Source organism: Aotus nancymaae, unplaced genomic scaffold (assembly GCF_030222135.1).
Source record: "Aotus nancymaae isolate 86718 unplaced genomic scaffold, 86718_ANA_hifiasm-v0.15.2.pri h1tg000108l, whole genome shotgun sequence".
Taxonomy (NCBI): Eukaryota; Metazoa; Chordata; class Mammalia; order Primates; family Aotidae; genus Aotus; species Aotus nancymaae.
This window is the reverse complement of record NW_026988523.1, coordinates 28,590,026-28,611,790: the sequence shown is the minus strand read 5'-3', so window position 1 is coordinate 28,611,790 and position 21,765 is coordinate 28,590,026. Positions and strand designations below refer to the sequence as shown.

Here is a 21,765-nt window from a genome sequence, read left to right as displayed (position 1 = left end):
ATCTCCAGGGTCTGGGAGAAGAGGGAGTATGCTGGGTAAATCAGTTCCTCCTCCTTCCTCATACCTGGTTTTCTTGACTTCCTCCACAAAAATAGATGTAATCATTCTTTTTTTCCTTTTTTTTTTTTTTAAGATGGGGTTTCACCGTATTTGTCAGGCTGGTCACGAACTCCTGACCTCAGGTGATCCGCCCACCTCAGCCTCCCAAAGTGCTGGGATTACAGGCGTGAGCTACCATGCCCGGCTCTTTTTTTCACTTTTTTTTTCCCAGGAAGATGCAGTTGTGACTTCAGCTCTTTTTTTCATTTTTATAGCTGTAATCATCCTTTGTAAATAAGGACAAGATCAAGGTCAAGTGTGGCAAAGACAGGGCCTGTGTCCTTGTGAACACGTGTGAACAGACGCGATCATGTCCTCGAGGCCCAAGGACCAGAGGTTCAGAAGTCAGCTGGTCTGCGGGGGGCAGAGGCTGTTTCTACACCTTACTTTTCACAGCCCTACAGATGAGGTCTTGAATATTCCCTGGGGGCAGGATTGTGACTCTGTGTGTCACCACAGGGGGAGGAGGGAAGGGACGAAGGACAAGCGGGCTGTGGCCCTCCATTGTGTCACACCGGACCCTGCTCAGTTAGGCATTCCCTTCGTTCCTCCAGCCCTCCCTCACCAGGCCTCACCCAGGACAGAGAGACAGAGAAAAACACTTTATTTAAAAATACAAAACCAGTCTTACTCCTGCAAACTGCTCCCACCCCTAATGATCGCCACAAAGAGCTATACAAATTGGGTAGGGGTAGAGCCATCTCAGCTCTAACAACCCCAGTTCTTCTTTCAATTCTCCTTTCTCCCTTCATGCAATTGACATATTTATCCTTTGCACTTTCCCCAAGATATCAGAGGTGACACAAACGTGGAAGGAGGGGAAGTGGAGAAAATAAACTGTCATCATCCTCCATTCCCATCTCCAGGGGCCAGACAGATTATGCGAACTCTGACCAAATGATTTGTTTGTCTGAAAAACCAAATCATAGGGACAGCTACTCTCTGCATCCTCAAGAAACATACGGGGGTCCGAGTCCTTCTTCAGTAGATAGCCTCGTCCATATTGTCATCACTGTCACCCCCAAAGTCCTCTCCGTTGTCAAAATATGACATGATGTAATCAGTTTCCTGAAATGGAAAAAAAATAAGTAAAAGTCAAGCCTGCTTTTGGCATTCACCTTCCTTCCTGTGTACCAGACCCCTTTCCTCCCCATCACACATTCCAGGCCTGAGACATCTCTTCCAGCTGTAGTTTGGAGAAGGGACAGATGAAGTCGAGGGAAGCCCCTACCCAGAAGGGCGCTATCGCTGTTGGCATGCCAACCCTCTGAGGGGAGCATCCCTGGTGTAAAGAGTTGAGATCCCCGGAGTTTATGGGGTAAAGGGAGGGGGGCTAAGGTGGAAGGAGTCCCCTTCACCTCTTCATGTTCTTCCTCATCATACTCTTCTTCTTCCTCCTCTTCCTTCTCTTCTTCTTCTTCCTTCTCCTCGTCTTCCTCTGAAGTTACTTCTTCTTCCTTCTTCTCCAGGGTCTCAGGTGGGGATGAATAGGAATGGAAACTCAGATTCGGTTCACAGGAGGGAAAATGGAGGCACACACGGGCTGAGAGAGGGAATGGATCCAGGGCTCAGGAGGGCTCTATGCACACTTCCTCCTCACCTCTAGTTTCTGTATTGTCTCCTCCTTATCTTCTGAGGTCTTATGGGGCCTCTTCGGGAGCAGAATCGTAATCCCTGGTGGGGGATCAAAAGGTGAACCATCAGAGAGCAAATTCTGCCAGCTTTTTACCCCAGCCTCCTGCAAAGAACATGTCACTCTGCTGCCCTCATGTGGCCACTGTGACATCTAGCAACAACACTTGGTAGATTGGGTCTAGCAACTGCGAGGGAAGGTGAGACCATAGCAGCCTTGGCTCTCAGGCTGATGGAGGAAACCTCTCTTCTCCCTCCTTTTTCCAGCTGCACTCACGTTCCTTCTGTAGCTTCCGCACTCGGATCTTTAGCTCTCGGGGTAGACGCCGCCAATCTGGGAATAGTGGGAATGTAAATGTCAATAGGACCCTGCCTGCAGTCTCCAACGAATGATGACTGGTTTTAAAGGGGGTGATGGTTTCAAAGGAGAGGAAGAAAGGGGCTGGGTCCAGGTTGTTCAGAACAAAACTGTGGCTTGGATATCTCCTGAGTAGTGGGAACTGTTGAATAGCTTTTCCAAGTAGAATCTGAGAGTGTTTTGGAACTTAATTAAGGCTCTAGATTGCAGATGCTGGATGGGGGAGTGGGGTGGGGACATGGGGGTGATGGCAATGGCTTGAAGCCTCTCCAGCATTTGAAAGAAGGGCAGTCAACGAAAGGGCCCATCACCTACCAGGGTTCCAGTCGATGGCATTGTCAATCGGACCTGACATCTGGTATTTGTCTGAATACCGCTCCACATCTGAGGGGTGGGAGGATCAACATTTTATCAGAGACCTAGAACAGGGTTATCCCTGAGAGTCCAGCCACCTCAATACTCCGCAATTATCTGTCCCTTTACGCCAAAACCAGAGCCCAGGGGGTCAGCTTCAGTGAGGACCTTATCATTCTTCTTTTTTTTTTTTGAGACAGAGTCTGGCACTGTCACCCGAGCTGGAGTGCAGTGGAGTGATCTCGGCTCACCGCAGCCTCTGCCTCCCAGGTTCAAGCGATTCTCCTGCCTCAGCCTCCCAAGTAGCTGGGATTACAGGCACATGCCACCACACTCGGCTAATTTTTTTTTTTTTTTTTTTTTTTTTGAGATGGAGTCTTGCACTGTTTCCTGGTCTGGAATGCCATGGTGCAATCTCGGCTCACTGCAACTTCCGCCTCCTGGGTTCAAGTGATTCTCCTGCCTCAGCCTCCCAAGTAGCTGAGATTACAGGTGCCTGCCACCACACCTGGCTAATTTTTTGTATTTTCAGTAGAGACAGGGTTTCACTATGTTGGCCAGGCTGGTCTCGAACTTCCGACCTTAGGTGATCCACCTGCCTCAGTCTCCCAAAGTGCTGGGATTGCAGGCCTGAGCCACTGTGTCCGGCCAATTTTTTTTTTTTTTTTTGAGACAGAGCCTTGCTCTGTCACCCAGGCTGGAATGCAGTGGCGAGATCTCAGCTCACTGCAACCTCCGCCTCCCAGGTTCAAGCGATTCTCCTGCCTCAGCCTCCTGAGTAGCTGAGACCACAGGCACACGCCACCGTGCCTGGCTAATTTTTGTATTTTTAGTAGAGACAGGGTTTCACCATGTTGGCTAGGCTGGCCTCAAACTCCTGGTCTCACGTGATCCACCCGCATCAGCCTCCCAAAATGCGGGGATTATAGGCATGAGCCACCACACCTGGCCACGATTTTTTTTTTGCCGTCCCTTAGTTCAAAGGCATGACTGTATTAAGAAAGAGTATGGTAAAAAAAGAAAAAAAAAAGAAAAAAAAAAAGAAAGAGTATGTTGTAGTGGAAAGTGTGGTAGGGAATAAGAAACCAGGGTCTAAGCTGCATGCGGTGGCTCACGCCTATAATCCCAGCACTTTGGGAGGCTGAGGCGGGTGGATCACGAGGTCAAGAGATCGAGACCATCCTGGTCAACATGGTGAGACCCTGTCTCTACTAAAAATACAAAAATTAGCAGGGCATGGTGGCGCACACCTGTAGTCCCAGCTACTCGGGAGGCTGAGGCAGGAGAATTGCTTGAACCCAGGAGGCGGAGGTTGTGGTGAGCTGAGATCGCGCCATTGCACTCCAGCCTGGGTAACAAGAGCGTCTCAAGAAAAAAAAAGAAAGAAACCAGGTCTGTCTTCCCTTGTTGGTTGGTGGCTGTAATATCCAGATAGTTAAACATTTTGCTGGGTGTGGTGACTCATGCCTGTAATCCCAGCACTTTTGGGAGGCCAAGGCGGGAGAATCCCTTGAACTCAGAAGTTCAAGACCAGCCTGGGCAACATAAGGAGACCTCCATCTCTATTTTACAAAAAAATTAAAAATATATACATTTTTAGAAAATACATCCCCCCACTTATACATGTAAAATGGGATTTTAGTATTTAACCGTCCACTGTACCAAGACTATTATGAGACTCAAACCACGAAAACCATAACGCACTTCAGACACGGAAGTAACTATTATCATCTCCCCAGTCAGACGGTACCCTTCTTGTGCCTCTCTGGCCCCCAGTGGTGCTGAGCACAGGGCATTGCCCACGGAAGACACTCAGAATGGGATGCTGGCATTCCAACTGACCTCTCTTGGGGACAGCTGGCCGGATGAAGTAGGGGAGCTGCCTCATGGCTCCTCGTAGCTCCTGCTTCAGTGCCAGGACATACTCCCCTTCCTCTCCCGAGGGCAGAGGTACTGGGCGAAACTCCAGGGGCTAAAGAGGCAGGGGCAGTAGTCAGTTCAGGGAGAAAATGCTAGTACAAATCTGAGAGGACCCTTCCCCCCAATTTAATCTAATACTCCCACTGAGCAGAGGCCAAAAGAGAATGAGGGGAGTAACATCATTTCGAAAGTTAGGGAGAAGTGAAGGTGGATACTTCTTTGCCTGCAAAACATCCCCTGTGCATTGGGAGTACAGAGACAGAGAGGGGCAAGATGAGGGACTATCTCGGCTCACTGCAACCTCCACCTCCTGGGTTCAAGTGATTCTCCTGCCTCAGCCTCCTGAGCAGATGGGATTACAGGCATGTACTACAATGCCCAGCTCATTTTCATATTTTTACTAGAGATGGGGTTTTGCCGTTTTGGCCAGGCTGGTCTCGAACTCCTGACCTCAGGTGATCCACCCGCCTCGGCCTCCCAAAGCGACTTCATGATGGTCTAGGAGGAACCCAGAATCATGTAGTCAGCCAGGGGCACATGAGAGTTTGGGAAGGGAGTGAAGAAACTCACAGGGAAGAGTGGAGAGGGCTGCAGCGTGGGTGGGGGCAAAGCATCCCCTTTCCCAATGCCCACAGCCTCCATGTTGAAGGTCAGCTGGCCCCGGCCACGACCTCGGCCCCCACCCCGGCTGGCCATAGTGGAGGGGGCCTGGGTATTCAGAGATCCAGTGAGAAAACCTGAGAAAGACAAAAAGAAAGAGAAAAAGAAATGTAGTCGAATGGACAGGAAGCCAAGGACATACAAGACATTCCATCTTCTCTCCCTGGAACATGAAAAGTCAGTGTCATTCAACAAATTTTGACTGAGAAGGCACAGTGTCAGACAGAGAATTTCTGGAAATATAAACATGAATGAGACATGGTCCCCCAAACAGGTCAGATAATTACAATATAGTTTAACTAGCACAAAGGAGAAAGTGCTTAGACTCTTGGACACAACTCTACATCCCTAGGACAATTTGATGCTTATCTCTATCTGCATTCCTTTCATTGTTGTTTTGTTTTGAGACGGAGTCTCACTCTCAGGATGAAGTGCAATGGTGTGATCTCTGCTCACTGCAACCTCGACCTCCCAGGTTCAAGCGATTCTCCTGCCTCCGTTTCCCAAGTAGCTGGGATTATAGGCGCCTGCCACCACACCCAGCTAATTTTTGTATTTTTATTAGAGACAGGGTTTCACCCTGCTGGCCAGGCTGGTCTTGAACTGCCGACCTCAGGCGATCTGCCCACCTCAGCTTCTCAAAGTGCTGGGATTACGGGCATGAGCCACTGCACCCAGCCTTCATTTCCTTATTTTTATTTTTAGAGATGTTCTGTCACCCATGCTTAAGTGCAATGGTACGATCACAGCTCACTGTAGCCTCGAACCCCTGGGCTCAAGTGATCCTCCTGCCTCAGCCTCTCGAAGTGTTGGGATAACAGGCATGAACCACTATGCCAGCTACTATCTGAATTTCTACATATAAACTTCGAATTCTTTCTCTCTTTGCCCTTCCAAACTCAACCAGGCCCCAATTCAATATAATGCAATGCATTCAGCAAAACATTAATTTTTCATCGACCATGAAAAAGATAGTGTGCCAGGCAGTGTAAGAGCACAGGGATGAGTCATCAACCTCATTGTCAACCAGGGGAAAAGAGACATTACAATCAAATTGATCTTTTTATTTTATTTGAGACAGGGTATCTTTCTGTCACCCAGGCTGGAGTACAGTGGCGTGATGATGGCTCGCTGTAGCCTCAACCTCCTGGGCTCAGGTGATCCTCCCACCTTAACCTCCCAAGTAGCTGGAACTACAGGTGTGTGCCACCACGCCTGGCTTTTTTTGTTTGTTTGTTTGTTTTAAGAGACGGGGTTTCGCTATGTCAAGTGATCCACCTGTCTCAGCCTACCAAAGTGCTGGGATTACAGGCATGAGCCACCGCACAAGGCCAAATTGAGTTTTTTGTTTGTTTGTTTGTTTTTGAGACAAAGTCTTGCTCTGTCGCCCAGGCTAAAGTGCAATGGTGCAGTCTAGGCTCACTGCAACCTCCGCCTCCTGAGTTCAAACGATTCACCTGCCTCAGCCTCCCGAGTAGCTGGGACTCACAGGCACACACTACCATACCCGGCTAATTTTTCTATTTTTAGTAGAGACAGAGTTTCATCATGTTGGCCAGGCTGGTCTCAAACCCCTGATCTCGTGATCCGCCTACTTTGGCCTCCCAAAGTACTAGGATTACAGGTGTGAGCCACCACACCCAGTCAAAATGGATTTTTTTTTTTTTTTTGAGACGAAGTCTCACTCTGTTACCCAGGCTGGAGTATAGTGGTACTATCTCGGCTCAGTGCAACCTCCACCTCCTGGTTCAAGGAATTCTCCTGCCTCAGCCTCCTAAATAGATGGGATTACGGGCATGCACTACCATGCCCAGCCCATTTTTGCATTTTTACTAGAGATAGATTTTTGCCATGTTGGCCAGACTGGTCTCAAACTCCTGACCTCAGGTGATCCACCTGCCTCGGCCTCCCAAAGTGCTGTGATTACAAGCTTGAGCCATTGCACCCGGCTCAAAATTGATCTTTTTAAATTCCACTTGGAAGCACAGAATCTTACAATTGGGAGGCTCCTTAGAGGTCATCTAGTCTAAACCTCTCCCAGTGCAGGACTTCACTGGAATGCAGTGGTGCCATTTCAGCTCGCTGCAACCTCCACCTCCCAGACTCAAGCAATCCTCCCGCCTCAGCCTCCTGAGTAGCTGGGACTACAGATGTGCCCCCAAGCCCAGTTAATGTTTGTATATTTTGTAGAGACGGGGTTTTGCCATGTCACCCAGGCTAATCTCGAACTCCTGGACTCAAGTGATCCACCTGCTTTGGCTTCCCTAAGTGCTGGGATTAAAAGGGGTGAGACAACATGCCTGACATTACTCTGTGAATTGTGATTCAGCTTCTGGTGGCACTTCCCTACAGAGATGGTATCCATTCTCCCCCAAGGCAGTTTATTCCACTGTGATCAACATTGATGAATCCAAAGTTTCTCCTTCTACTGAATTTTCACTCTGCCTCTTATCACCAAACCTGATAAACCAGTCAGAGGCAGCTAGGATGGGGGAATAAAATCGCCAGATGAAAAGGAAACTTTAGAGAAATGATACCCCAGTAGCAATGAGCATACCTAGCACTCAGATCTTGGTCTCTAAAACAACTTTCCAGTAAAAGGCACCGGGGCTCCCTGGAGTCCTAGCTGACTCTAGGACAGGGTAGGAAATACACAAGATGAGTCTAGAGCATCTTGAGGTACTAAAAAGTAAGAAAGTGCTCAAAATCACAACCACATTCACATAGTGATGGGGTTAGCTGGGCTCATGCCTGTAATCCCAGCACTTTAGGAGGCTGGAGTAGGGAGGTCACTTGAGCCCTAGGAGTTTGAGACCAGTCTGGACAACAGGGCAAAACCCCATCTTTACAAAAAATAAAAAAATTAGCCAGGTGTGGAGTCCCAGCTATTGGGAAGGATTGCTCTGGCTGGGGCGATTGATGCTGCAGTGAGTCATGATTGCACCGCTGCACTCCAGCCTGGGTGGCAGAGTGAGACTCTATCTCCAAGAAACAAACAAAAAGCAGAAAAAGGCCGAGCGCAGTGGCTCACGCCTGTAATCCCAGCACTTGGGGAGGCCGAGGCGGGTGGATCATGAGGTCAAGAGATCGAGACCATCCTGGTCAACATGGTGAAACCCCATCTCTACTAAAAATACAAAAAAAAATTAGCTGGGCATGATGGCGCGTGCCGGTAATCCCAGCTACTCAGGAGGCTGAGGCAGGAGAATTGCCTGAACCCAGGAGGCGGAGGTTGCGGTGAGCCGAGATGGCGCCATTGCACTCCAGCCTGGGTAACAAGAGCGAGACTCCATCTCAAAAAAAAAAAGCAGAAAAAAAGAAAATAGCCGAGAGTGGTGGCTGACACCTATAATCCCAACACTTCAGGAGGCTGAGGCAGGCAGATCACCTGAGGTCGGGAGTTTGAGACCAGCCTGACCAATATGGAGAAACCCTGTCTCTACTACAAATACAAAATTAGCCAGGTGTGCTGGTGCATGCCTATGATCCCAGCCACTCAGGAGACTGAGGCAGAAGAATTGCTTGAACCTGGGAGGCAGAGTTTGCGGTGAGCTGAGATCATGCCATTGGACTCCAGCCTGGGCAACAAGAGTGAAACTCCATCTCAAAAAGGAAAAAGAAAAAAATGAACATTTTGATGAAGCTGTGTCAAAGGGACATTAAGAGCCAACTGAAAAAGCTCCCAACATCAAAGCTGGAACAATTTGAGGAACAAAATAAGTGAAGTAGTATTAGATTGTAATCTCAAAGCATAAGATAAACATCTGAATCTATAGTGATATGAATAAATGACTGTATCTATTTATATGGGGGAGAATAAACAAATCTCTCACGTAGAATTCCAAATAAAATATGTAGACACTCCATCCTCAAGGGAGCAGGGGAGCATGACTTCCCAATTCTTCTTCTTCTTCTTTTTTTTTTTTGATGCTGAGTTTCACTCTTGTTGCCCAGGCTGGAGTGCAATGGCAGGATCTCAGGTCACCGTAACCTCTGCCTCCCAGATTCAAGATATTCTCCTGCCTCAGCCTCCTGAGTAGCTGGTATTACAAGCATGTGCCACCACGCCTGGCTAATTTTGTATTTTTAGTAGAGATGGGGTTTCTCCATGTTAGTCAGGCTGATCTCGAACTCCTGACCTCAGATGATCCGCCCCCCTCGGCCTCCCAAAGTGCTAAGATTACAGGTGTGAGCCACCACACCCGGCTATAACTCCCTACTTCTTATGTGTGGACTGTGTACAGGAAATTTAATTCAATATAATTTAGGAAATCAGGAGGAATATCTTCACAGTGGAGAGACCAGAAAAACACGACTTCAACCAGATGATCAAGGTCAGCATCAATACTCATCAATTATGTTTTCAGTATATGCCCTTATGATAAAATGGTACTTCACTCTGTAATCATCCTCCTAAAAACCCATAAGCCCAGGTTAATAATAAGAAAAACATCAGACAAATTCCAGCAGAAAGGCATCCTACATGTATACTCAACTCCACAAAACTGTCAGTCATCAAAAACAGGCAAGTCTGAGAAACCCGTCACACTTAAGGGGAGCCTAAGGGGACGTGACAACTAAATATAATGTGGTATCCTAAATGGGATCCAGGTACAGAAAAAGAGCAATAGGTAAAAACCAAAGACGGGTCAAGCAAGTATGCACCTTAGTTAATAATAATGTATTTAGGGGCCGGGCGTGGTGGCTCACGCCTGTAATCCAAGCACTTTGGAGGCCAAGGCGGGAGGATCACCTGAGGTCGGGAGTTCAAGACCAGCCTGACTAACATTGTGAAACCCCGTCTTTAAAAAAAAAAAAAAGAATAATGTATTTAATATCTTAACCAACAGCCATTGTTTCCTCAAAATAACTAAGTATTCATTCATTAATTGTAACAAATATACTGTACTAAATCTACAATGTGAATAGGGGAAACTGCACTGGGACAAATGGGAATTCTTGGCATTATCTGCTAAATTTTTCTTTAAGTCTGAAACTGTTCTGAAATATAAAATCTATTATTTAAAAGATAAAAAATAAACCTCAAGGCTGGGCGTGGTGGTTCATGCCTGTAATCCCAGAACTCTGGGAGGCCGAGGTGGGATGACTGCTTGAGCCCAGGAGTTTGAGACCAGCCTGGGCAACATAGTGAGAACTCATCTCTACAAAAAATAAAAAAATTAGCCGGGCATGGTGGCACATGCTGGCAGTCCCAGCTACATGTGGAAGGATTGCTTCAGCCTGGGAGACAGAGGTTGCAGTGAGCCGTGATCATGACACTGCACTCACGCTGGGTGACGGAGTGAGACCCTGTCTCAAGCAAGAACAAAAATCAAGTAGCAACAAAAATCAAGTAGCAATTCAAAATTCACAAGAGATTAGTTGGTGAAAAAAATATTTAAAAATAACATGTAGCCGGGCGCGGTGTCTCATGCCTGTAATCCTAGCACTTTGGGAGGCCGAGGTAGGTGGATCACCTGAGGTCAGGAGTTCAAGACCAGCCTGGCCATCATGGTGAAACCCCATCTTAAAAAATAAATAAATACATAAAATAACATGTAGACAGTAATCTCTCGTCAGAAATACATACACACATATGAATTAAAAATCTGTTACTGGCCGGGCGCGGTGGCTCACGCCTGTCATCCTAGCACTTTGGGAGGCCGAGATGGGTGGATCACCTGAGGCCAGGAGTTCAAGACCAGCCTGGCCATCATGGTGAAACCCCATCTTAAATAAATAAATAAATAAATAAATAAAAATAATTAAAAAATAAAAATCTGTTATTGAAGAATAGGTACCAAAAATTAACAAAGGTTAATTTGAAGGATCAAGTTTTTTTTGGTGGGGAGAGTTGTGTATCTTTATTTTTTTTTTTTGAGACAGAGTCTTGCTCTGTCACCCAGGCTGGAGTGCAGTGGTGTGATCTCGGCTCACTGCAGCCTCCACCTCATGGGTTCAAGCAGTTCTCCTGCCTCAGTCTCCCGAGTAGCTGGGATTACAGGCACCCACCACCATGCTGGGCTAATTTTTGTATTTTTAGTAGAGACGTGGTTTGGTCATGTTGGCCAGGCTGGTCTCAAACCTCAAACTCCTGACCTCAGATGATCTGCCCATCTCAGCCTCCCAAAGAGCAGAGATTACAGGTATGAGCCACCATGCCCAGCCAGGTTATATATACTTTAAGTTTTTTTCTATACTGAATAGAATACTATAATAACATTACAATATTAATTAAAAATCGTTTAAAAGGGCCAGGTGTGGTGGTTCACAGAGGTAATCTCGGCACTTTGGGAGGCCAGGGCAGATGATCACTTGGGCCCAGGAGGTGGAGGCTGCAGTGAGCTATTATCACACAACTGTGTACCAGTCTGGGTAGTAGAGTGAGACCCTGTCTCAATAAATAAATAAAATTTAAATGTAATAACAGAACACTAAATGAGATTAACAATCTGTAGCCAGGAGAAGATAGAAAAATGTGTATCTGAGGAATCTGGAAAGTTTCAAGCCCAACTGCCAGGAACATTTTGAGGAAACAATGGCTGTTGGTTAACATATTAACCTGCAATCTGTTTGAAAAGAACATATTATGGGGCCGGGCACGGTGGCTCACGCCTGTAATCCTAGCCCTTTGGGAGGCCGAGGTGGGCGGATCACCTGAGGTTGGGAGTTCAAGACCAGCCTGAATAACATGGAAAAACCCCATCCCTACTAAAAATACAAAAATTAGCCAGGTGTGGTGGTGCATGTCTGTAATCCCAGCTATTCGGGAGGCTGGGGCAGGAGAATCACTTGAACCCCAGAGGCAGAGGTTGTGGTGAGCCAAGATCATGACATTGTACTTCGGACTGGGTCACAAGAGCAAAACTCCGTCAAAAAAAGAAAGAGAAAGAAAGGAAGGGAGAAAGCGGGGGAGAGAGGGAGCGGAGAGGGTTCAGCAGGGAAGGGGAGGGAAGGGGAGGGAAGGGAAAAGAAGAGAAAAGAAAAGAACACATTATGGGAGAGAAGATGTCTCATGGAGACTAGAGAAATAATAAGAATTTGTTGGCTGAGCACGGTGGCTCACGCCTATAATCCCAGCACTTTGGGAGGCCAAGACAGGCGGATCACCTGAGGTCAGGAGATCGAGACCATCCTGGCCAACATGGTGAAACCCTGTCTCTAGTAAAAATACAACAACAAAAAAAATTAGCTTGGTGTGGTGGCACATGCCTGTAATCCCAGCTACTCAGGAGGCTGAGGCAGAAGAATTGCTTGAACCAGGGAGTGGAAGGTTGCAGTGAGGCAAGATTGTGCCACTGTATTGCAGCCTGGCTACAGAGTGATAGTCCATCTCAAAAAAAGAAAGAAAGAGATAAAGAAAGAAATATTTATATCCCTAATTCAGCAATCTCATTTTAAAAATCTATCCCAAAGACATAATCAGATATACGGTCACAGATATAAGTAAAAGGATATTCATCAAAGTTATTTATAGTAGCAAAAATTCTGAAATATTTGAAATAATCTAACAATAAATGGTTACACGTATCCATTTTATTTATTTTCTATTTTATTTAAAAAATTAAAAGGGGAATGTGTTAAGGCATCTAAATTCACTTCCTATGGGGGGATATTAAGGGTGAGTCAGTTTAGTGGACACCTGTCACATTCATGGTGGCAGCTCGTAATTTTTTTTTTTGTATACAAGTTCTTGTTCTGTTGCTTAGGCTGGAGTGCAGTGGCACAATCTTGGCTCACTGCAGCCTCAACTTCCCCAGCTCAAGCAACCCTCCCACCTCAGCCTCCTGAGCAGCTAGAATTACAGGCCTGTGCCACCATGCCTGGCCATATTTTTGTAGTTTTTGTAAATACAGGGTTTTGCCATGTTGCCCAGGCTGGTCTTGAATGCCTGGGCTAAAGTGATCTGCCCACTTCAGCCTCCTAAAGTGTGGGAATTACAGGCGTGAGCCACCATGCCCAATCAGAAATGGCTTGCTTTTAAGAATGCTACCACTTCCACTGTAGAAGAGGGACAGATTTCTCTCTCTCTCTTTTTTTTTTTTTTTTTTTTTTGAGACGGAGTTTCGCTCCTGTTGCCTGCCCAGGCTAGAGTGCAATGGCGGATCTCGGCTAATCACAACCTCCACCTCCCAGGGTTCAAGTGATTCTCCTGCCTCAGCCTCCCGAGTAGCTGTGATTACAGGCATGTGCCACCACGCCTGGCTAATTTGTGTATTTTTCGTAGAAACGGGGTTTCTCCATGTTGGTCAGGCTGGTCTCAAACTCCCAACCTCAGGTAATCCGGCTGCCTCGGCCTCCTAAAATGCTGGGATTACAGGCGTCAGCCACCGCGCCCGCCAGATAACCCTCTTTTACAGTGGAAGTGTGAAATGCATTTCCTTGAGCTATATATTTATTTGTAATATTTGTTGGATATTGACTAAAGAACAGATATTGCCGGGCGCGGTGGCTCACGCCTGTAATCCCAGCACTTTGGGAGGCCGAGGCGGGTGGATCACGAGGTCAAGAGATCGAGACCATCCCGGTCAACATGGTGAAACCCCGTCTCTACTAAAAATACAAAAAATTAGCTGGGCATGGTGGCGCGTGCCTGTAATCCCAGCTACTCAGGAGGCTGAGGCAGGAGAATTGCCTGAACCCAGGAGGCGGAGGTTGCGGTGAGCCGAGATCGCGCCATTGCACTCCAGTCTGGGTAACAAGAGTGAAACTCCGTCTCAAAAAAAAACAAAAACAAAAACAGATATTAAAAAATGGAATGACCTACAAGAAAGGTAAGAGAATTCCCTCACTAAAGATGTTTACGTAGAAGATGAGTAATAACTTACTAAATAGTTTGTCGAAGAAGGATGCATGGCTCTAGTAGAGGATTCCCTATGATCACCATGGTTTAGCATTGTGTCTGGCATATAGTAGTTGCTCAGTAAATATTTGTTGAATGAATGAATAAATACATGACTTCTATGGGCCCTTCCGAACTTGAGACCTTGTGATCCATAGTCTCCCCTCACCATTCCAGTTCTCCTTGGTTTCTTCCTTCTCTAGATTGTAGAAACAATTATGAAACCCTAATATTATGAACCACTAATTTAACGGCTCTTAATTACATACTGTATTGTCTTTTATTGTTCCCTAGTTACGTTAGGAGTTTAAATTCTGCCTCCCCAAAAAGAGTGCTAGTTGCCAGAAACCAACTCTATTGAACTAACGTTTATTGGGCGCTACGTATTAACCACTAGCACCTGTGCTACAAAACCTTCTATTCTAAAAAGCACGGAAACATTAAAGGGAGAGAGTGCACTAAGTGTTCTTCTAATAAAGGTATACACAAAACGCAGACGGGGGAACAATTCATTTTGCAAGAAGGGCGGCCCAGGAAAACTAGTCTTCACAGATTACAGGAGTTTGTCAAGCTCTTGGGATAATATTAATGGTTTCGGGGGAAGGTGATGCTACACCAAAGAGAGGTACAAGAGGCTGTCTCGTTTTCTGCTTTAATCTCTCTCCCCATGCGCGACAGAAAACTACCATTCTCTAGTATACAATCAACACAGAAATGGGAGCCCAGGAGAGAAAGAGTAGGGATCAGAAGCGGGCTGATCCAACAACCCGCCGGAAAGCGTTGTCTCTTTCGCAGCCCGGCCGGGATGAACAAGCTCGGGAAATGTGGGACCGAACCAGGTCCGAGCCACCAGGTCCGAGCCTTACCTGCTGCCCCTCCCCCACGCGGAGCCCAGGCCGCGGCCAACTTGAAATATGCTGGGCTTCCTCCAGGCGGCGGCGTTTTAGGCCCGCCTCCCGGAGCTCCCCATTGGTCAGTTTTCTCGGCCAATGCCGGAGAAGCCGAGGAGGGAGGTCCGCCCTCTTGAAGCCTCCGGAGAGAAGGAGGGAGGCAGCGAGTCCGCCGGAACCGAGGCTTGCGAAGCAGGTCGCGGAGAGAGCTGGGGTTGCAGAATTACCTGCGGTCACTTATTTCCGGTCTCACTCCAGATGAAGGAGCCCCTGGCCGGCGAGAGTTCACCGAGGGAACGTGACACTCATATCTCATCGAGGGACTGTGTTGAGGGAGCCCCCGCAGAGAGGCCATAAGAGAAGTGGGCCTATGGAGAAATAAACCCCTGTGAAAGCCGCTCTTTAGGGATCAGCCTTTTTGTGGCTCTGGCTTCACAGCTTGGTCTCTTCTCCATTACTCCAGCCTTCCTTTCAATCCTACACTGCCTCTCTCCAGCACCACCAATGGATACTTCTTTTCTAAAAATGTTTTTTCTGTGGGTTGCTGCCGTGTCTGTGCGAAGGTGGGCAGAGGGTTTGAGGAAGGAAGGATTTGGGATCAGAGTACTAGGAGAGACAGGGCAGGAGCCCAGCCTTTTCTGCATTTTTAAAATTTTTATAAAAAAAAAGAATTTTTACATATAGAGGTGGGGTTTCACCATACTGGCCAGGCTGGTCTCAGAACTCCTGACCTCATGATCCTCCCACCTTGGCCTCCCAAAATGCAGGGATTACAGGCGCGAGCCACCGCGCCCAGCCTTTTTCTGCATTTTCCACTACCTTCCACCTCCTGCAAGCCCCTTGGGAAACGGGGCAGAATGGAAAGAGAAGTCCTATTTTCACACACACACACACAAACATAAACAGGGGAAAGAGTTCAGAATGGAGATAAAAGCTAGGAATTAGTCAAGAAGAACATCCCAGATGTTAGAGAAAACGGACTGTAGACTGGGTCGCCTTAGGCGTAGTGGCAAGTGCCCTGTCTGTGCCATAGGACACAAAGTTAGCTGTGAAGCTTGGGAGAACTTGCTTAACCTTATTAAGTCTGTTTCCTGATCTGTAACAAGATGATAGTTCCTATATTATAGAGTTGTGAGGATTGAAGATAGTGTATGTAAAGCACATGGCACGTAGTTGACACATGTCCAAGAACTAACTAGTAAAAATCGGTAGCTCCAGGCTGGGTGCGGTGGCTCACGCCTGTAATCCTAGCACTTTGGGAGGCCGAGGTGGGCGGATCACCTGAGGTTAGGAGTTCAAGTCCAGCCTGGCCATCATGGTGAAACCCCATCTTAAAAAAAAAAAAAAAAAAAAATGGGTAGCTTCCTGCAAATAGTTCTCTCTCTACCATCCCTGGGAACATTATTTTCTGTATCTTTCATCTGGGGGGTCTCCAGCCTCTGAATTAGCTCAGGACCCTGAGTGAACTTTCTAAATCCTTATCATTTTTCTTCTTCTCTCACTTCCCTTGGTGCCTTCCAGCTGGACACAAACTCAGTACGAAAATATGTAGATGGAAGCTATGGTAACCATGGAGACAGGGCAGGTGGCAAGGAGAGGCAGAGACAGTGTGAGAGACCAATAGACAGGAAGAGAGAAGATAGAAGGAGCGTTTGAGAGACCTTCAAGCAAAATGGAAAAAATAATAACGTCTAAGCAAGACTGAGATTAAAGAGATGCAATGAGAGACTGTATCGCAAGGTTCGCTCTTCTTCCTGCCCATTTCCTATCTCCCTTCCCACAATAATATGAGTGGAGGCACCTGGGAATGTCCCTTGCCCTATCTAAAAGTGCCCTCCGTATCCACCTTCCTCATAGTTATCTAAAAGGTCTATATAAGGGAGCTGAGGTCCACATTTCTCAGTGATGGTTGTTCTGTTTTTGAGAGATGGGGCGGGGGTGTATCTGTCTGACTCCAGGCTGGACCGTGCTCTCCTTCACAATTAAACTACAGGAAGACAGCCACATCTCTTGCCTCTCTTTGCACAGTATGGACACCGGCTGTGGATCCAAAAAGCCTCTCTACAGACGTCTGCACGGTGTGCCATATGCCATGTGTGTGGCAGGTCAGGTCTGGTGCACAGGAGCGCATAAACACACCAAGTGCGGAGAATCGGGATCTGCTGAAGCTCAGCGAAGAATCTTCATGATGGTCCCTGTTTGGGTCGCAGAGTCCCCTAAGGAACACTTAGGTTTGTTGGGGCTGAGGGGAGGTCGGTTAAGAAAGGGAAGTCAGGATTGGAGCCTCTAGGTTTTTTGAGGGTTTATGTGTGCATGAGTGGGGGAGCAGTTTGGTGCCCGACGCCCCCACCCGCAGAGACTAGGCTATAAATAGCACAGCAGAGCTCCGCCCCCCCCCACCAGCTTCTCTCCTCCCGAGCCGGCGCTGTGCCCGGGGCGCTCCGGGAGGAGGGACCAGGATCCGGCGCCGGGGCGCAGATACTGACACCAAGGGAATCCGGGTGCCCCCTCCTCCACGCCATGCGGGCCCCCGGGAACCTGGCTCTGCCACCTTGGCTGCCCCGTGGCCACGGCCCCAATCCTGGCCAGGCGGAGATTCTGCGGACATTCAGGTATCTATCTGGGCGCACAGGCTGGGAGGGGAAAGAGCTAGGAGTGATGGGGAACGCCGGGGCAAAAGAATCCCCCAATTCTCCCTCCACCCGTTTTAGGTCCCAAATGCAGGATGCATCCCTCCCCCCACTCAATTTCTGGGGCTGTGGCAAGCTAAAAGAGGTTAGGAATGAGAATACGTGTGTGACTTTAGGGTCCATGTGTGTGGGTGGGTGGCGTTCAGCATCCTAGAAAGGGGGATCCCAAGTGTGGATAAGAAAATGGGGATAGAGGAAAGGTCTGATAAGCCATGGGGTGAGGGTGGGGGTGCGGACATCCCTGCGCGTGCACGAACGCATTTGCACGCGCGCTAGTCCTTCAGTGCGGGTGCACCCTTCCCACCTCCTCAGGCATGCGCTGCGGGGGAAGGGCCAGCTCAAAGGCGTGAGTTAGAGGAAGGACTATATGCCGTGAAGATCTCCCTCACCCCACGCTGGGTCCCTGCATCGGTACCTCAATTTCCCTGCCAAATCTATCAATAAGATCTCTCTCTTGCAGGGATCGGCTTCGTCACTGAGTCCTCAGGCCTCTGCCATCCACCCCCCACACACCCCTAGCCATCCTCGGCAGGTCTCAGTCGCGGCTCCATCTGTGCCCTCGCCCCAGCCGCAGCTATGTTGCACACTGAGGGCCACGCTCTTCTTCGGGCGGTGGGTCAGGGTAAGCTACGCTTGGCCCGTTTGCTTCTGGAGGGAGGCGCCTATGTGAATGAGGGTGATGCGCAGGGGGAGACTGCGCTAATGGCAGCCTGTCGGGCCCGCTACGACGACCCCCAGAACAAGGCACGCATGGTACGCTACCTCCTGGAGCAAGGCGCGGACCCCAACATCGCAGACCGCCTGGGGCGCACGGCGCTCATGCACGCTTGCGCCGGGGGTGGGGGCGCCGCCGTGGCCTCGCTGCTTCTTGCCCACGGCGCAGATCCCTCCGTCCGAGATCACGCGGGCGCCTCGGCTCTCGTCCACGCCCTAGACCGCGGGGACCGCGAGACCCTTGCCACGCTGCTGGACGCCTGCAAGGCCAAGGGCACGGAGGTCATCATCATCACCACCGATACCTCACCCTCGGGCACCAAGAAGACCCGGCAGTATCTCAATTCTCCACCATCCCCAGGGGTGGAGGATCCTGCTCCCGCTCCTCCTAGCCCGGGGGTCTGCACATCGCCTTCGGAAATCCAACTGCAGACCGCAGGAGGAGGAGGGCGAGGGATGTTATCCCCTCGCGCCCAGGAAGAAGAGGAGAAGCGGGACGTATTTGAATTCCCTCTTCCTAAGCCCCTCGATGACCCCTCCCCTTCAGAGCCGCTCCCCAAACCACCACGCCATCCCCCAAAACCACTCAAAAGGCTCAACTCCGAGCCCTGGGGCCTAGTGGCCCCTCCTCAACCAGTCCCACCCACCGAAGGGAGACCGGGGATCGAGCGCTTGACTGCCGAATTCAACGGCCTGACCCTGACCGGTCGACCCCGTCTTTCCCGACGTCACAGCACCGAAGGCCCTGAGGACCCGCCCCCATGGGCGGATAAAGTGACTTGCGGGGGTCCTCTCTCTCGCCGAAACACAGCACCAGAAGCTCAGGAGTCTGGTCCCCCTTCAGGGCTGAGGCAGAAACTGAGCCGCATGGAGCCAGTGGAGCTCGACACCCCCGGACATCTTTGCCCTGACTCGCCAGAATCCAGCCGCTTGTCCCTGGAGCGCCGCCGTTACAGCGCCTCCCCGTTGACCCTCCCTCCAGCCGGCTCGGCTCCCTCTCCGCGCCAGTCCCAAGAGAGTCTGCCAGGGGCAGTATCTCCGCTAAGCGGACGAAGGCGGAGTCCGGGCCTGCTGGAGCGGAGGGGCTCGGGGACGTTGCTCCTGGACCACATCTCTCAAACGCGGCCGGGTTTCCTGCCCCCTCTCAACGTCAGTCCCCACCCTCCCATCCCCGACATTCGCCCTCAACCCGGAGGTCGGGCGCCTTCGCTGCCTGCCCCTCCTTATGCCGGGGCGCCAGGCTCTCCCAGGACCAAGCGCAAATTGGTGAGACGCCACTCCATGCAGACTGAGCAGCTCCGCCTGCTAGGGGGCTTCCAGAGTTTAGGTGGGCCTGGGGAGCCAGGGCGCTGAGAGCAGTGAGAGGAGCCAAGGAGGGTGGGGACCAGGACCTTAATGGGATAGGTGGGAGAACTGCTCACACACACACCAGGAAAACAGGGATCCCTTGCATGTGCTCATGGGTGAACCGGGCACCCATACATGGTTAAGCATGTGTCCATAAGCACAGTACTCTTATTAGCAAGAAAGAATAAGTACTCTACTTACTGGGTATATAGACACATGTATTCATGCCCTGGTCATTTCACATGCATATGGGATTACTTGTGTACCCACAGGCACAGCACACCAATAAACACACAGGGCTAGGGTCCCAAACTCTCTTGCATTTGTTCAGAAGCAGCAGGGAACCCCTACCTATGGGCAGTCTCTGATGTCTTTGCCCTCCTGCAGAAGCAGTCCCTTGCTTTCCACGTATGCCCTGCAACACAGCCTATCCTAATTTTGCACACTCTACTTTCTCCGTGAACGTCTTAGCCCATTCTGCAGGTCTTGCTTCTTTCTCCAGGCCTGGCTCCTTAGTCACACCCTGCTTCCAGCCCCAACCACTTTTCAGGATATCTTTCTCACTCTTCTTGGGGGTTCTTGCAGCAACCTCCAGCCTCAGTTCTGCTGCTGTCTTTCCTGCTCTCAACTTCACTTCTCAACTTCCTGCTTTTTATTCCCACCCTGTTCCTCCAACAACTACAACAGATTGTCTCATTTTCCCAGGGAGTGGGTCATGGGCTCTAAGCTGCTCTTCTGTCTGTCTGAGCTTATGAACACCCCCACAGGTAGAAGTGGGGAGAAACCCTAAATCACTCCTCTCTCCACTTGACATATCAAATAAATGTGTTCAGAAGTCTCTGTTTTGTCACTTCTGCCTGGAGGTGTGGGTATGGGGAATGAGGAATGGGGAGGGAGGGTAATACTAACTTATAGCTGTAATGATCCAGGGGATACTTAGCCATTCCAGCCACCTTCTTTCCAAGAAACCAACTGACCAACTGTGGCTATAGAGAAAAGGCAAGTGTCCCGTGTCCTAAAGGTTTTAAGGCATTCAACAAGATTTCACTTCCTCCAGTTTCCTCTATGTTCAACCTCGAAATCTTTAAGGTTCCTACAAAGAATTTCTCCCTCTATCATCAGCAGATATATCCCAGTAGACTAACTGTCTATTTTTCAAGCTTCCTATTCCTTGACCACTCACAGTTTTTATTCAGGGTCTAATTTTCATTCTACCAAGTGTCACCAAGTGTGTTTCTTCTATTTTTCTTCTACTTCTGGCCTTTATTTCCCCATCTTTGATTTCTGAGCCACTGTAGGAGAGACGATGGGGGGAAAGCAGTTAATATAACCTCACTTAAGTAAAAATAGTACAGTGACCACATGATAAAGGTTATGTAGAGTGTGTGTGTGCATGTGTGCAAGTGTGTGTGTGTGCAAAGTAATCAGAGGAACCCAGCCTGACATGTTATACAAACAAGGGTAATTTTCTTAATCCCCCCACCTGGACTTCTTAGTTTGCTAGTTTTCGGCATGTATCCTAACTCTTTCTCACTCTGATGGGAGGCAAAGAAACTTGCCCATCCTACTCTCTCTTATTCCCTTCTCCTACTTAGAATAAATGAAATCAGAAAATTATGCAACAATGTGGTATAGTAAAAAGATTAAAATATTGGGAATCAGAACACCTATGTCTAAACTCTGAATTCCACTTAGTTATTTAATTGTGGGCAATTTATCTAGCCTCCCTGAGCATCTGTTTCCTTACCCCCAAAATAATAAAATCCAGTTAGTGATTGTGATTGTAAATAAGACACTCACTACAGTACATTGCATCGTTTATGTTCATTAAACGTCAGTATCTTTCTTGCCTTAGCTCCACCACCAATTGCATGTGATGTTGGACAAGTCAAATTACTTCTCTGAGCCACAGTTACCTCCCCTACAATTTATAAAATGAAATGGTAGAACAAAATGATCTCTACTATGTCTGTAATTCTCCCCAGTCTTACATCCAGGCCCATTTTTTTTCTTCAAGCCCCGCCCCAGGGTTCTAGCCCTCTTTCTAGTGCGCGCCGCAGGACTCCCGAAGACGCGCCCAAGCTCTGCGTCTGCCTTTCAGAGGATACGCTTTTTCTCTTTGCAATTGGTTCTCAGAAGCTCCACCCTCCTCGCCTATGGCGGAGCAGGAGCCCTCCAGCTCCCGCCCCGTCACTGGTGATTGGCATGGGACCTGGCTCGTTCCCGCCCCCACTTGACTGACGGCTCGGCCCCAGCACC

General features: G+C 48.9%; 2 protein-coding genes across 4 annotated transcripts; one reads left to right on the top strand and one right to left on the bottom strand.

The window, feature by feature from the left end:
- Positions 1-686: 686 nt before the first annotated feature.
- On the bottom strand, positions 687-14,808 carry POLR3GL (RNA polymerase III subunit GL). The gene is made up of 8 exons (XM_012471954.3): positions 14,732-14,808; positions 4,934-5,100; positions 4,286-4,415; positions 2,405-2,473; positions 2,009-2,065; positions 1,700-1,773; positions 1,458-1,571; positions 687-1,167 (listed from the first exon to the last, which is right to left on the bottom strand). Exons 2-8 carry the CDS (start codon positions 5,057-5,059, stop codon positions 1,081-1,083), a joined length of 657 nt encoding a protein of 218 aa, XP_012327377.1. The 5' UTR covers positions 5,060-5,100; positions 14,732-14,808; the 3' UTR covers positions 687-1,080.
- Positions 14,809-14,930: 122 nt separating this feature from the next.
- On the top strand, positions 14,931-20,344 carry ANKRD34A (ankyrin repeat domain 34A). Of its 3 annotated transcripts, XM_064370503.1 has the most exons (4): positions 14,931-15,318; positions 16,277-16,495; positions 16,784-16,986; positions 17,906-20,344. In XM_064370503.1, the coding sequence occupies exon 4, from the start codon at positions 18,022-18,024 to the stop codon at positions 19,510-19,512; it is 1,491 nt and encodes a 496-aa protein (XP_064226573.1). In that variant the 5' UTR covers positions 14,931-15,318; positions 16,277-16,495; positions 16,784-16,986; positions 17,906-18,021; the 3' UTR covers positions 19,513-20,344. The 3 variants fall into 3 exon arrangements, with proteins under 3 accessions (XP_064226573.1, XP_012327375.2, XP_012327373.2); XM_012471952.3 differs by lacking the exon at positions 14,931-15,318 and having other exon boundaries at positions 16,104-16,495; XM_012471950.2 differs by lacking the exons at positions 14,931-15,318; positions 16,277-16,495; positions 16,784-16,986 and adding an exon at positions 17,165-17,367.
- The last annotated feature ends 1,421 nt before the right edge of the window (positions 20,345-21,765 follow it).